General features: G+C 30.5%; 1 protein-coding gene across 10 annotated transcripts in view; it reads right to left on the minus strand.

Annotated features, from left to right (window-relative positions):
• Positions 1-16732, minus strand: part of LOC139520597 (phospholipid-transporting ATPase ID-like) — a 64535-nt gene that overhangs the window by 13563 nt on the left and 34240 nt on the right. For 5 of the 10 annotated variants that reach the window (XR_011663927.1, XM_071313404.1, XM_071313405.1 and 2 more), the window contains exons 6-18: positions 15859-15957; positions 12965-13099; positions 12161-12231; positions 11469-11551; positions 10605-10852; positions 8652-8881; positions 7650-7812; positions 6719-6808; positions 3660-3822; positions 3183-3262; positions 2322-2423; positions 747-866; positions 50-147 (exon numbers count right to left, since the gene is read on the minus strand). Coding sequence is in view for 9 of the 10 variants with exons in the window: in XM_071313404.1 (XP_071169505.1) it covers positions 50-147; positions 747-866; positions 2322-2423; positions 3183-3262; positions 3660-3822; positions 6719-6808; positions 7650-7812; positions 8652-8881; positions 10605-10852; positions 11469-11551; positions 12161-12231; positions 12965-13099; positions 15859-15957 (1682 nt within the window). In the remaining variant the exon portion in view is untranslated. Of the gene's footprint in view, positions 1-49; positions 148-746; positions 867-2321; positions 2424-3182; positions 3263-3659; positions 3823-5429; positions 5463-6718; positions 6809-7649; positions 7813-8651; positions 8882-10604; positions 10853-11468; positions 11552-12160; positions 12232-12964; positions 13100-15858; positions 15958-16732 lie in introns of all 10 variants that reach the window. The other 5 variants (XM_071313399.1, XM_071313400.1, XM_071313403.1 and 2 more) reach the window with 2 other exon arrangements.

Genomic DNA, 16732 nt, shown 5'->3' on the forward strand with positions numbered 1-16732 from the left:
TTTTTTTTTTTCCTCTCCTTTTTTAATGAAAAAAAAAATCTTGCCATACCTTGCAAGATGGTGTTTCTTCTTCCAATCAGCATAAACACTATCAGGAATATCTTTGACTGCCAAACATAAAGTTCTAAGTCCTTCTGATGCATACTCCTGGGGAAAAAATGTGGTTTAAGTCAACAACTGTGTCATTGAAATCATTTGAACAATATATTTTATATAACTTTTTTTTTTGTATGTTGATACAATGGTATGATGTTGTGTCTGTGTCATAACTTTAGTTCTGGTTTATAGATTATAATGAAATTTTACAGTTTAATTCTTATAATTAAAGGAAGATTAGTAATTATACAATAAAGGCTTTGATAAATGTTTTTTTCATAACAAGAGGCGAAGTAGATAAGAATTTATGTTCAATTACAAAAAGTTCATTCTACATATTTTTCTTTTTTCTTACAATAAAATTTTCTTGATGTAGCATATCAAAACATTTGAGCAAGCTTTTGCAGTTTTTTAACATGTAAGGGTTCTACATGTTTTAAATTTGATGACATGCTAACAATAACAAGATTATAGCTGAGATACACTAAAGTTATAACTAAAACATTAAATGTGGATTTGATACAGATACACTGACATCCAAAATAAAATCTTCCCTGAATTGTTATTTTCATGCTTTTGTGTAGGTCCATATGTCACAAATACCAATCAATCTATATTTTTTTTCTTTCTTTAAATGGTAATAAACTTACATTTAGATGGTGTAATGTCAATTCCTTCAAATCTGCACATTTTGGATCCATTCTTTCTAAGACAAGAGAATCAGCTCCTTTACACCATAGCTGTATTTTACCTTCTCTTCTTACTATAACCTAAAGATAAAATAAGAGTGATAGAAATTACTTAATGACAAGTCAGAATGATGCATCACAGCAAAAGTCTTTGTTAAGTTGTAATGCTCAGTGCGTTAACATGTCAAACTATTGTACAAAGGTCAATAAATTTCCTGTAGAATGTAAATTTCCAAGAGACATAACTCATGTCAAACTCATGTGACCCACACTGATTTTATACTCACCCAAGACATTGTTCATATAAACCCTTGATATAAATTTCAAAAGAAAAAGTTTTATGGAAATGACTGCCACCCATTTTTTTTTTTCTCCTTAATCGCTTTGCACAGGAGATAATTTTAAGGATGTACATAGGTGAGCTTTTGAATAAGTGTCAAATGTTTGGACTCCTTGGTGTTTTTCCATACGATACAAGGTAAAATATTTTTCTCCATAACACCTATTTATCTTTAAACATAAGACTTAATAGCTCATAATGGGTCATTTGACAAAATATAAGCAGATCTTTTATTTTCTTTCTTTCGATTTGAGACTCAAATAATACCTATGCAAATTAAAGGTGAAAGTCTGAGTCAGCCTTTTCTCGCCATATTTTATAAATCAAATATATCTCAAAAAAGAGCTCCAAAACCTATCAATATTTTTACCTTATTTTGATCCTTAAATAATACTCTTCCATCTTAAAGTATCAATTTTGAATTCTTGATTTATTTAGTTTTACCTTAATTTTATTTAAGTACATCCTTAACCCTTTCACCGATTGCTTCCCAGACAGAAGCTACTCTGAGACTATGGCTTCCCTGGCTACTTTTACTCAAGTAGGAGATCTTCATAATAAATGTCAATAAAAACTTGTTTGTAGTTATTTGTGTATTTATTTCATTCACTAACACCATGTTCACAGTTTTGTTTATGTTTTGATAATTTTTTCTTCATAAAATATTCAAATTTTCAAATTTTCGGCATTATATAGGTGAAATTCTCAAAATTCTGCTCTTTGACCCCAAATCGTAATTTTTTAAACCAAAACGGCAAAATTTTGAAAAATTTTATGAGACAGTACAAATTCCTCACACTGAACGATGTCCATTCCAAGTGTTTTGTACATAAAACGACATTTTATGTCAAAAAAGTATACTAGTTTGGCTTCAATTCTTCCATATTCTTTCAAAAAAAATGTTCCCTCATTTCAAATTCTCGTAAATTCCGTAAATTTCCTCTGATTTTGACACGGTTTTCAATAAACGGAAGCGCCATGTTTACACTTTCATCCGGGTATTCATCAAAAAAAGATAACTCATGTTTGCACTGTTTTGAGCGGGAAATATAAAAGATGTATTCTGATCCCGGTAAAATGGGACTCGTCGTCAGCTGTCTGAAGCGTGAATCCCGGTAAACCGGGACTCATCGGCGAAAGGGTTAAGGAGCATAATTTTTAAACGAAAAAAACAAAACATGTAAAACATAACTTACAGACATTCTCTTTCTGACATTGTTGAAGTCAAGAATACTCAACAATTCATATACTCTCTCTTCACCTTGGATTTCTACTGTTATAGTTGTTGGCGTTCTAGACTGTAATATAGTAATTTTAAAATCATTGAATCTTATGAAATTTAAAGTAATAACATTCAATATTAGTTAATAGAGGTCACATTAAATATTATTCTCAATTTTAGAGTTCATTTAGACATTTTTGTATTATTCAAAATAATCAGTATATAGTGTGTTCTATAAGGATCACCAGTCCTTCACCTTAATTACTAAAATATATGCTACTTAGATTTACACCTTTGCATAGGAACTATTGTGTTTTAAATATGTACTATTTTCTAATCTGTTCTTTTTTTACCAGGCCCAAATAGGTGGTGTTACATCTAACAAAGTCTATCCAAATCATTTTTGGAAACAATTTCGCTCAGGCCATCTTAAACATGCAGTGAGGTGAGAGTTTTTTTTCTGCTCCGTGTTGATGCCTGATTTTGACTTGAGATAAAGAACATCAATAAAAGCGCTGTTCTATTGCATTTTGTTTTATTTTATGCATGTACTGTTTTGAGTCATTGATATAGACATCCTATATCCTTTGAATTTCATCTATGTAAATTTTCCGCAGTCAAATTTAAATTCAAAATACAGCAAATGATTTTTATCAATAGCTGCTTTACTTCATGGTAGATATAATTTAGTGTTAAGAATTGATATATAATTTAGGGACTTTTTGCATTTAGATGACCATGTTTACTTTAAAGGTGGCTTTTCCATTTTCAAAGTGGTTCCTCTTGGTAACACAGAATCCAAAATGTAACATAAAGAAGTATAATCATAACAAACCTTGAAAACATATCCAAAGTTTCTAGCTGCTGACACAAGTGCACCTTCATCAGGAGACTGAGCTTGATATTCTAGTTTGTCTGAAATGATCATAATCCAAATAATATGAAATGCAGTTAGGGCAAATAATTAATGTTAATCTAATCATATTTTCCCCCCGGTTCTATAGTAGTTATGGATCCATGCCTAATGTAGTGATTTTTTTATTCTTGAATTCTACTCTACAATTTGTTTTTTATTTCACTGACTTTTGTCCTCATGGTTACATAATATAAACTTGTGTGTTGGATTACATAAATATTTCCTCCTGTTAAATATGCATTTATTCTGTGAAAAGGTCAACTAAAGGTGAAACACACAATGGATACTGTTTGTATGGCAACATATACAGGGCTTTGTGGAAATCTCATGGGAACATATACAAGACTTCATTGAAAATCTATAAACTGAAAATCTCCAATATGTTTTTAGTCTTACCATCTTTAGTTTCAGGCATCACCGTATGACATAAGGCTAACAGTGTGAAGAACTGTTCAACTTTAAAATCTTTTTCTCTCATTTTCTCTATCAGCTGTCTATCGTAAAACTCAAAGTTTGGCTCTGCATAGGGATTGCTGGATAGGTCAACTTTAGGTGTATTCTGAAATATATTTACAATCAGAATTTCAATTTCAATATATTGAACTTGAATCATATTTGAGGTAAAAAGTAACTGTACAAAGTAAGCTTCACTGCATCACTTAGACAAATTATTCTTAAAAGTTTTGTATAACAATGCCAATTCCCTCCCAGTCTCAATGGTTATCCAGCAACAAGCATTAAACATTAAGGTATCAAAGAAAGGACTGTTTCTGGGTAATTCTTGCCCTCCTGTTGTCAATGGAAAAGGAAAATAGAAATTTGAAGAAATTAAGCTTTGGCATAGTTATAAATACAACTCTAATAGAAATTACTATAATCCTTTCATTTAAGAATAATCACAATATCAGTGACTTTTCTATTTATTTTGAAATTTAATACTAATGGAGAAAACAAAATCTGATTATAGGACATGCAGTACTTTCTCTTTGTTTATGGTTTAAATAAATGCATATAAAAGATTGTTTGTACACCTATCTGTTTAATATACAAGAGCACTAGGAAAACCACAAGGTTTCTAATCATGTTGATGGTTAACTTTTGTGTAGTTAGAGATTCCTGTCTCATCCACAAGCTTTTAATTTTTTTGGTCCATTTTAATATATGAAGTACATGTATGGCAAATCTCTTCAATTAATTGTGCCCTTCTGTGAAAATGTGACAAAGCCTCATTTAATATAATTAACATTTTATGAAAACTTTTTTCAGAAGTTTGAAAAACTAATACACAAAAGGGTGTTATACAAAAGACCAAGTGGCACTGAAATTTTACTTCTGCTTTGATTCTTACTTTTAAAACAAATAGTTATTCCCCCCTTCCCCCTTTACAAATTTTAATATAAAAATTTTGAAGGAAAAGCTTTTGTGTATAAATATTCAGCTTAGAATGTATTTATACATACACTGTACATGATCTATGTGTATCAATTGCATATAAGATAGTCGTTTAGATATACAATATATGTATATGTGTATGAACAAATTAAAGTAAGAACATGTTTTCTGAAAATACAAATCTCCATGCCTATAACTTCACAAAAGGAAAGATAACATACATTTTTATATTTCTGCGTGGCTAAATATGATTGCAATTTCTTAACTTGTATTATAATGTTATTTTCGCTATTTCAACACCCAAATGATAGAAACAAATTAATTTTTTATGTGTATCTTACAGTAAGACATTTGTTAAGATTGATATCAATTGCCACCACACAAAAATATTCATGTAACAGTAAATAATTAATTTCAACTTCATATAAATGTAAACAATTGTCAATTGACATACTGTGGATGCATTATTATTTGTTGGATACCAATTTTCGTGGATTTTGTGGTTACCCAGGAACCACAAATTCCAATTACTACTTTTCCATTAGAATGTAAATGTTCAACAAATAACACATTTTCTATAGGCTTGTATGCAGACTTTGGCAAAACCACAAAATCAAATATCCAGGGAAATGCAAGTTCTTCTGAAACCAAGAAAATTGATACATGTATCCTCAAAAATAAATGAATCCACATATACAGTAATTATGAAACTAACAAAGCTGAAGAAGGCTGAACAAGCTGAACATGATTTCTGCATCACATCTTGATACTTACTTCTGCTATTTCTATTGTTAAGTTGATATCAGCCTACATATTTCAAATAGATTTATGGGTGAAATTTTTGTCTGTCATTTTAAAAATTTTGTTTCATATTTTTTTTTAGGTCAGTAATTGTATATAAAAGTTAACGTTAAAATCCTGGAATAATAAAAATGTAGTTAAGGTGTGATTGAGCCTCTGCATATAGCAAATGCCAAATTACACAGTTTGGTTACAGACTAGGTAACAGGTAACAGATGTACACTTTCAAACCTCCAAAGTTGGAGATCTTCTTCTTGCATACCTTAAATATGTTTATGAAATTTTTGTTTGTAATTTTTTTTCAAATTTTGTTTTATATTTAAATAGATGTTGACTTTCAAACCTCAAAAGATGGAGATCTTCTTCCAATGAAACTATCAGATTTCAGATAGAATATAATATTCAGGAGAAAGAGCAGTTTGGTCTGCTCAAGGTCAAGAGTGTATTTCTTAACTACTTCTTCTGTGGATTGGTTATTCAGTGAAATTGTAAAATAAAACCAACAAAAAAGGATGGTTTTGAATATAGTGTAGGTTTTTGGCCATGGCTTTTTGATGAATATAACATAATGACAATAACTCTGGATTGTGATGTTTGAAAAAAATTATTCATTTACCACTTTATTGGCTTCCAAAAACTTTATATTTTTCAATTTTAACAAAGTTTTAAGCAATAACATACTGTTTTGTTTTGACAGTATAGACCATTTATGCTTAAACCAACTTTTTTGTGCAATGTATTAGATAGTTCAAACATAAAAAAAAGGATGTTGCTTGTTACTATGTTTAGTCAGGATTAGTTAAAATTACAACATTTTGTGGCATTAATGTGAAAACCTAATCTTACCCTACAAGCTACCTACAAAATGATACATTTCTTTCATTGAACGAGAGAAACAAAATGATATAAACGCTACTTTATAAAAGAGTTTGATAATAACTTTTAGACATTTTTTTTTGACTGGTGCATCTTGATACTTTCTATACTGAACCAGAAATTAAGAATGCAGAAGCGTATTTATTCTTTAGTTTTCTATGTTGTGTCGTGTGTACTATTTCTGTTTGTTTTTTTTATTTTTAGCCATGGCGTTGTCAGTTTGTTTTAGATTTATGAGTTTGACTGTCCCTTTGGTATCTTTCGTCCCTCTTTCAGATTTAAAAATGGGGAAATATTTGAGGTATTTTTTAAGAATGGCAATCACAAGGGTTTGGTGAATGATATTAGAAATATTCCTAATTTTAGATTCTAAAGCATCATATTACCTCAGTAATGACAATAGAATTTCCAAACTCATCAAAAGCATCTCCGTATGATTTCCCAGCTATTGAACATTTCTTAAATTCCATAATATTCTACAAACAGAAGAAAAACTAATAAAACTTTAAAGTATCTGCAATCAACTGAGTGACTAATTATTGCTTTTGGTTCATGATGAAAAGTCAATTATGGCAAAGCATACACAATTTAGTTGTATTTCAGATTTTCATAAAATTTTGTATGCAAATAGAACTCTTTGAACTACATCTGAATATGGAAAAATCTATATTAATATCTAGAAATTGCACCTTCAAAGATACTATCAATTAAAAATGTATGCCATTAAGGATGTACTTAGGTGAGGTTAGGTGAAAATTAATAAATTAAGAATTTAAAATTGATACTATAAGCTGGTAGAGCATCAATTAAGGATTAAAATTAGCTAAAAATATTGATAGGTCATGGAGCTCCTTTTCGAGATATTTGAGATTTAAAATAAGGCGGGAAAAGGATGACTCAGACTTTTACCTTATATTTGCATTGATATTATTGGGTCTCAAAACAAAAGAAAGAAAATCAAGAATTTTCTAAAATTTTGGTAAATGACCTTTCATGCGCTATTAAGTCATATATGAAAAAATAAATGGGTGTTATGGGGCAAAATATTTTACATTGTATTGTATGGAAAAACACTAAGGAGTCCGAACATTTGACACAAATTCCAAAACCTCACCTAAGTACATCCTTAAGGCATTTAATATAATATTTTGATAACACAATAATTCAGATGTAATGGGTTTAATTTTTAACAATCAATCTTGTGATCAAGAAAACTCAGGCAAGTGGGCAAACTCATGTTCATAACCCAAAATGGATCAGACAATTTGACATGTATTGTTCAAGTTTATGTTTTACTTTGTTAACAAATGTATTTACCTGAGTTAGAGTCCCAGTCTTATCTGAGAATATGTATTCTATCTGCCCTAATTCTTCATTCAATGTTGTTGTCCGTGCTTTGGCAGCAGTCTTGACCTTGTCATAGTACATCTTTACATCCCAATTTATCCACATGCTATTCACTAATCTTATTATCTCTACGCTGAAATATTCATAAATGTATTTATTAAAATCTTGCATACCATTATAGTTATAGTTTTATGAAGAGGTTGATGTAAGTTTTTAAAGACATTAAAAACACAAATTGAGCAATGCTGAAGCTGTGAAATGTGAAAGACTTGCTACAACCTATTCTAGATCTTCTACTACTGATACTTCAAAGCTTATAATTTGTAACTAGATGTTAGGCAACCAACAATCAATCAATCAATCAATCAAGCGAAGCTTACTAATGTCATTGAATAAGTATAATTTTCTACATTTGAAAATGCCTGTACCAAGTCAGGAATATGACAGTTGTTGTCCATTCGTTTGATGTGTTTTATCATTTGATTTTGCCATTTCATTAGGGACTTTCCATTTTGAATTTTCCTCAGGGTTTGGTATTTTGTGATTTTACTTTTTAAGGTCACAGTGACCAAATTAAATGATTAAAGCAGCATTTCTTTTTATATTAAAACCAGTACCGAGTATAAATGCCATTTAAGGTCATATATGTCAACTTTATATCTTTTGGACATCACAAATGACTCTCTTTTACTAAACTAACCAGCGTATACCATTCGACTCAAGAATTGATAGACCTTATGTAACTTTTTAAGAATTGAAGAATTGTACTATTTTGGCAATTTCAGCTGCTTCATAACTTGCAAATAGTATTCTGGAAAATCCCAATTCTTTTATAATCTCATAGAACTTATCAAGATATGTTACCTCTGGATGTTTGAGATTTTCCTAATTTTTTACAATGAACTTTGTTGTTGTCAGGTGCTGGAGTGTGTACAATGATGTTGGACACAATAAAACAGACAAATGTCTTACCTGACATATAAAGATATAGGCACAACTGTATTTAAAATAATGATGTATGAAAAGAAGACTAAGAGTGCAGTAACAGTGGCTCCCTCTTGTTTGCTGCCATCTTTATCAGGGGATCCTGGGATATAGCTATCCCATGGTAGAAAGACCTGAAAATCGTTTCCTTTTAACGTCTCCCATATACCACATGCTGCCGTCATTACCAAACAACAGGTCAATAGAAACAGAAAGATCTGAAAGAAGAAAAAAATTTACAAAGTCAAGTAAGATAATCAGGTGAACTTGGTTAAATGTATTGTATAAAACCAAACATTATAGCACCATCAGCACTTCATTTTTCTTCTTCTTATAATAAGTTTCAAAAGAGAAGAAACTTCTACCTATGATTCCAAAGAAATTGAGTGATGTTGCAGAATTGGGTGATGTTGCAGAATTGACTGTCTTTATGGAAGTATAAATGCTTTATATAATTATTTGCAATGTTGGCGTTTGAAAAAATAAAAAACCCTCAGTATTATATATATTACACCATATTTTTGATGTACAGTGAAACCTGGGTAAACCGAACCCTGATAAAACCGAATTTCAGTTTAAACCGAACAATTTTCAAAGTCCCACAAAATTTCCCTATCAATTAACGTTAATCTAACCTGAAAAAACCGAACCCTGTCAACACCGAATTCCGAACGATTTTTGAAGGCTCGATAGTAAATATGTATCTAAAAATTACCTGTCAAAATCGATCGATAGCAATCAAAACAAAAAAATATTTTTAATTATTTTCATGATTTCATTAAACAAACACAGGATGACAGAGTATCCCCGAGGGTATTTGAGGTTAAATTAACAGGTGAGTTGTTATGACAAACTAATTAGCATGTTTGTGTCCATGTATTCAGTGATCAAATGATTTATGTTGTAAAGAAACGTTAAACTGGTCAGCTGCCCCCATCGCCGAAAATGACAAGAAAGGAACTTTCCCTTAGATCAATTAAATGCACGTTACTCAAATAATTATCGTGACTGCCATTCTGTAGCTTAAACTGTTTAATTAAGTAATAGTTTTAAAGTTTTAAAGCCTTTCACTGGATTAGGAAGTCATGCAACACGACAAGGTCAATGGCTTTCGATTGCCGGATTCCCTTTAGAGGCCCTAATATATATTTGATTCGGATGCTCCTGAAGACTTCCGTAAGCTATTTAACAACGATAAAGTCCGGGAATAAACTGGACACAACTGGACCCCTGCTGTTGTTTCACTCTTATCGTGTTGCGAAGTATCAGTCGGCGGGGGCAAGTTTAGTCCGAGAACTCGTGTGTACAATGACGATCTCGACTCAACTACGGAATCGTCATTTGACAGTGACTTGGAATATGAAGTGGTCAGTGAATTAATGGATTAGAAAATAATTGTAAAAAGCAAAATTGCTCCACGTCGGACATCATTGAACGATTTATACATTGTAGTTTCACAACGACGAGCGTGATTGGCGGAGTGGCGTTTGATTTATAAACAAAAATGTACCAATAGGTCTATCTTTATCTTATATTTTTACGCTTACATTTATATCATCACGAAAATAAATAGTCGTTTGTTGTGTCACCTATTATCCCTTGTCAGTAAGTGCTAAAATTATTTTGGTGTCGACTTCCGTTTACCTCTACAATCCGAACACCTGTGAAAACCGAACAAAACGCAAAGTCCCGTGGGTGTTCGGTTTGGACAGGTTTCACTGTATTATAGATTTCTAGTTAATTTTGATTTATTCAGATAAAACAGTACTTTAGTTGAACAGTTGCCACTTTCCTGTAGGGATTTAACAGTGCAATTTGATTGGAAAAGGGCAGCAAACATTATCAAAAATTTAACTGTCTCGAATGGATCAATATCATATCTCACCCGATGCAGTGTAGAATCTATATATAACAAACAGTGATTATTTAATATCAACCTACCCCAATAATTAAAACATTCATTAATCTGTCTATATTTGTCCTTTTGAATATGGCTTTTCCACTATTCTGCATCAACTTTGTGTCCCTGCCAGCAAAGATGACCAAACCATAACACCATTTAGTATTACGTAACACACATCCACGTAACAATATCTTCTCATTATCAATGGAGTATGTATTGTTCTTATAAGTCATCTTTCCTTCAAACTTACTTAAGTTGTTGTTAGGAGCTTCACATACTATATCAGCTAAAATATATAATAAGAATGGTGATTTTGACTTGCTGACCATTTAGAAAAGAAACTTTACCTTTTGCACTCGTGGGAAAATTCAATAATAACGCCCACGTAGTCCAATTGTTACTTGATTTTAGTCTCCATGGAATTGTAAAACGCATTTTTCATATTTTTTTTTATCATTATATTAATTAAATTAGTCATGAAATCAAATTTGACTTTCCTTCCAAATAACATTTTCTTGACCAAAAAGGTCACATGTTCCAATCACATGTGTTTTACAAAATGGTGGTGATTGATTTTGTTTGTTGACACTACCGATATTTCATTGTATTGTAGTATTTATTAGTTATCAAATTCAATCAGAATAGGTATTCTTAAGTTGTGATATGCAAGCTTCCTGAAAACCCATACATTTATTGACTTAAAAGTAGCTTTACTGGGGAAAAAGTGTTAAAAGATGAAAATTATTTTTATCATGTGATTGATGATGCCTGAAGGCATTGTTTGGCCTGGCTATGGCAATGCATCAAGGAATCCTCCGGCCTGTGGTCAGCGATACCTTGTGGCATCGTTCACCTTTAAAGGGTTAACTTTATACTTTTTGGGATGGAGAGCATGAATTTACCATCAAAGTTTGACAGTTTTTGTATATCATCTTCTAGTTCTGCTGTTTCTGGAATGGCCTGTCTTACTTTCAGATTTGTTTCTCTGAAAAAAAAAATAAAAAAATTGATAAAACTGGAAATTCAGTGGTAACACAAATTCATATTCACATTTACATACAAATATATATCTAAAACAATCTCAAGATGCTGAATATTTTAGGTAATTCCTGTAAAATATTTGGCTTCTAGTAAAATATATTACAGAGACTCCTAATCTATTACAAAGACATCTACATAACTCTTATAGAACATTTACTTTCACTTAAAATAATGAATAATACATTTTTTAATATTATTATTTCCATGTATCTTGTCCCAGCCTTGAGATGTCTTTATTGGTTGCAAAAAATCTATGGGACAGGTTTCGCAAAAACAAAGACTAATATTGCAAATTTAAATTGCATTATTTTAATGCAGCATTTCCTGATATACATCAATCATCAAACTTGCATTTTTTCTCCATTCTTCAACAATTGCAATAATAAATGTACACAAATTTTTATCAGAAATGCCTAAATTTTTATCAGAAATGCCTAAATTTGACGGATATAATTTGAATGAGACTTACAAACTTGGTTTGATGAGACTATAATAGAATCTTAGATTAAAAGGAACTAATTGACTTGATAAAATTAATTGTCAATTGACATACCCATCAAGTTCAGCAGTTTCTATGTAACACAAACTATGTGGTTCACTGGTAGACAAAAGTAACAGGTCAGCCTGCAATAAAACATCATATATGTTATACATTGATACATGTATTGCAATACAAAAAGGTATATAAAAAAGACAGATGGATTAATGATAGTCTTTGCAGTCTTTGTGACATTTGGTTCCTGTCTCATTGACACATACATTTCAATTTCAGAAGGAAAAAAAAAAAATAAATAATAAATAAATTTCAATATGAATATGAATCCTTTTTTGTACTAAATGTATCACACAAACTGTCAGATTTTTAAATGTGCATGTTCACAAGTAACAGTCTGCAGAATAACATGGTATTCTACTCAAACATTATACCAACTCCAAGCCAAATAGTCTTTGCTCCTACTACAACGGACCATATGCTAATGGCTTGATATGACAGTATTAGTAAAATGTATTTCCATATAATAGTCTATTTTTAAAGATATTACACAATATCTGTGTTTTCAATCCACAAATGTATTATTATTAACAATTGACAAATAATTCCGATGAAACCTTTCCTAATGGCTGCTCTAGGTCATTTAAGGAGGTCTGAACTCTTGCTTCATGCTGATAACCTCATTTTGACTTTCAGATGAAATACAGCTATAAAAAGGGCAGTTCCTTTGCTTTAAGATCTTGACAGTGCGTGTAGGATTTGCGTCAAGAATTTATACATCATATTCTGTGTTTTCAGACATTAATTTTATAACACTTTACATTTTTTGTAAATACTGAATACATGTATTATCAAATAACTTACTGCAACAAACTGATTATTTTCCATCTTGATAATATCCCCCACAACAACTTTATGCCATTTTTCATCCAGTGGCTGTCCATCCCGTAGAACATGGGACAACCTATTGTTGACCTGGTTATCGCTACTGTGTCGTCTCTGTCAAATGTAACCAAGAATTTGTTATATATCAATGACTTTGTCAAACCTGCATGGAATTTTATACAACTTTGACACAAGCTTCTTCATGATCAGTTTTCAGAGAAAAACATTGGCATGAAAGTACTTTATATTTTTGTATTTTACTTGATGAACAAAATTTTTATGACCCCAGATGTAAAATTGGTTGATTTTCTAAGTTACATATTAACAGTGATAAATATCAATTTATTTCAAATCTCAACAGTTCAAAGTATGAATTCAAATTTTAAAATGCAAATTAATAAATACAAATCCTTGACAGCCAACAATAATTGGAGATAAATTGGTGTTATTTCTTTGATTGCCATAGTAGAGTATTTGATAAATATTTTTTCTTTTTTAAATATAAAAATAGAGTTTGAAAACAATTTACAATCAGGCCTCATCCTCCTAGAGGCTCTACTATTTATTGAAAAGTTTCTTGAAGAAACATATATACATGTGCCTTTGCATTTTGAAGTATTGTCATTTGAATTTCAGGTACTAGTATGGTTTTCTATTCCACATATTATATCTTAGAAATCACTCAAAACCTTTCTAAACATCATGAAATCTGTAACAAGCTACTGCTTAATTAATCTTCTAAGTTTGCAATAGAGTTTCCGGTAAAGATGCTGACTTGTACCATGTTTACATAACAATGCATATAGTAATGAAATGAAATAGATTACCCCAATAATAGAAATACAACATTGTAACAAAAAATCAATCGATCAATAAAAGTCTATAAACCGCATCTAAAATATGAAAAAATAATAGTCAGAAACAAGACAAACGCTCCAGAAATTAAAACATGATTTGACCACCCACGACACATGAAACAGCTGTTAAACACTGACTCACAAAGAAAAATATTGAATAAAAAGTACGAAAAATCTTAACGTTTTACAAATGTCAAAGGTTGTGAAAGTTAATATGAATGGAAAAATTCATATTTCCTTTGCTCAATAAAAATGTATTTATTCACCAAAATTGATTATTTTTTCAACCATTATTGCTGTTGCTTTTTGTTCAGTTCAAGATACTTGTAAACATATGTTAACCTGAGAGTCACTTAAGTGTAACATGTAACTGAGAGAAACTTTTTTTCCATTTAAAACATTTTGTTTTAAACTGGGCATATATACTCTCACTTACTTCAAAAAGAAAATCAAACTCACAACACCTGAATAACTCTGTAACTTTTTTTTTTAAATTACTGTAAAAATAAGGAGATAAAGTATTGACTTGTTTTGATCAACTGACCTAATGACTTTAAAAAAAAAATCATGTAGGCTAAAAGATATTATAATAGATTAGTCATAATGGAAGAACAATATATTTTCTGTAATTGCAGATTAACACAATCAAAATTCATATATTAAAACTTTATTAAGTTGGAAACATGACAGGCAATGTTCACAACTTATACTCCAAAAACCTACTAAACCATGCAAAGAAATCAAACATTACAATCGTTCAGAAAAAACTCTTTAAAAAATCTATTTCATATACATTACACAAATGTTAATTTCAATGCATGCATATGGGGAGGAAAAATGAAAAATCACGAATTTCAACATGCTGAATTCCACACAAAACACATTTTAATATTATCAGCTACAAATCATGCTCTACGATGATGCCAACTCACAAAATCGTCATTTATATCTTTAACTGCCGAGACACAAAGTACTGCCATCAGCGGTATTAATGTTGTTAGTGGGGTCAACGAAGAGATCCATGGGATCAGCTGTTTAATATAGACGAGACAAAAATATGTTAGTGATAGAAATGGAGGAGTTAAACAAACCACAGGGATCATCCTGCAAAACTGAATTCCATGTCATTCCTCTCTGCATCAGAGCTGAAAGTGCAATGAAAGCTGAAAGTAATCTAATTTAAGCTGAAAGTTGGCTGAAAATAAGCTGAAAGTCAGTTGAAAGTAAGCTGAAAGTAAGCTTAAAGTAAGCTGAAACTGAAAGCTAAGGAGTTGGAATGATTTATTTCCATTTCATAATTTTTCAAAATTTTTCAAAATGCAATTTAAAAAAAGGACATACATATATACAGAAGGATATATGTTTGTTTTAAAAAAGAATATAATTTCAACATTTTTTTTTAAGTGATGTTAAGAAATAGAAAAGTGTATGAAATAGGAAAGAAGAATTTTGAATAAAAGTAAACATTTGTGAACAAAGGAAGTGCAATATGTTAGTCACAGCCATTGCAAGAAAGAATATGTTAGTTTTAAAACACAGCCATTGCCAGAAAGAATATGTTAGTTGTTAAAACACAGCCATTGCAAGAAAGAATATGTTAGTTGCTAAAACATAGCCATTGCAAGAAAGAATATGTTAGTTGCAAAAATATAGCCATTGCAAGAAAGAATATGTTAGCTGAAAAAGCGTATATTCTGTGAAGAAACATAACTAAAAAAAGCTTCAAGCAGTGAAAGAAGGGAATACCTCACTTCAATAAAGTAATCCTACACACTATCATGAATATAAAGTTATAAATTAGCCTAATTATCAATTTAATTAATTCTATTTATGTCAAAAGCACTATCTTTTTTATCAATTTACAAAATATATGTAATTTCACAATTAGAATTGTTTTACCTTCTTGTTATTACATTTCATAAAAGAGCTTTGAGATATTCCCTTCTTTTGTTAAGCAGAGCAAACCAATGTCACCAGGTGACCAAGATGTGTAGTCATGGTTACAGGTGAACTTACAAAGTCATCGACAGCATCTTTGATTGCTGTTACTCCTAAGACAAAAGCCAAAGGAACCAGGGTTGAGTACCATGGCAGTGAACTTACAGCTGGAATGACCTGAAATCACCAATTGATTAAAAAGCAATGAACAAAAATATCAGATTCAAGAAATGCACATACAAATAATGTTACCAAACTTAAAATATGAGCTGTCATTGTGGCAAAACCTGTAATATTGCAATAATAAAAAACATATAAAAATATTCAAATTCAATGTAATTGACTGTGTAAAATAAATATCATTAATTTGAAAATTCAAATTTTTGGTACTGTAAATTCAGAAAATATTGCGATAAAAATGTGACAGGGTTATAATCGCAATAATTTAAACTCGCAATTTGAAATTTTTGATATAAATTAAACAGGACTTAACTCAATCTCGCAAATTTTTTATCGCATTTTAGTCTAAAATGACAAAATTGCAATAATAAATACATGCAATAATTTCTGAATTTACAGCGTGTTGATATATCATGATGATAAATTTGACATAAAGATTTCATTGATTTATTGAGCCATGGATATGAGGATAACTATGAAGCCAATGAAGGATATACATTGCATGCCAAACTAAAACTTCAAACAATAAGGCAATTATACACAACATGTTGTTTTTAGCTCTTCTATGCTGTGAAATATGTATTTTTAAACAAATAATTCATGTGGCCTTTGTTGCCACTCTCGCACAACACAGTGACTGCCCAAGTAGAATCTCTTGCAGGAAAGATACAATTCATATGGGTTGGACAAGAATCTATCTATATATATATATATGGGATATGAAATATTAAACATGAAAGCAATTCAAACTTAAATTACAATCTATTTTTAA

This window comes from Mytilus edulis, chromosome 4, assembly GCF_963676685.1.
Source record: "Mytilus edulis chromosome 4, xbMytEdul2.2, whole genome shotgun sequence".
Lineage (NCBI taxonomy): Eukaryota > Metazoa > Mollusca > Bivalvia > Mytilida > Mytilidae > Mytilus > Mytilus edulis.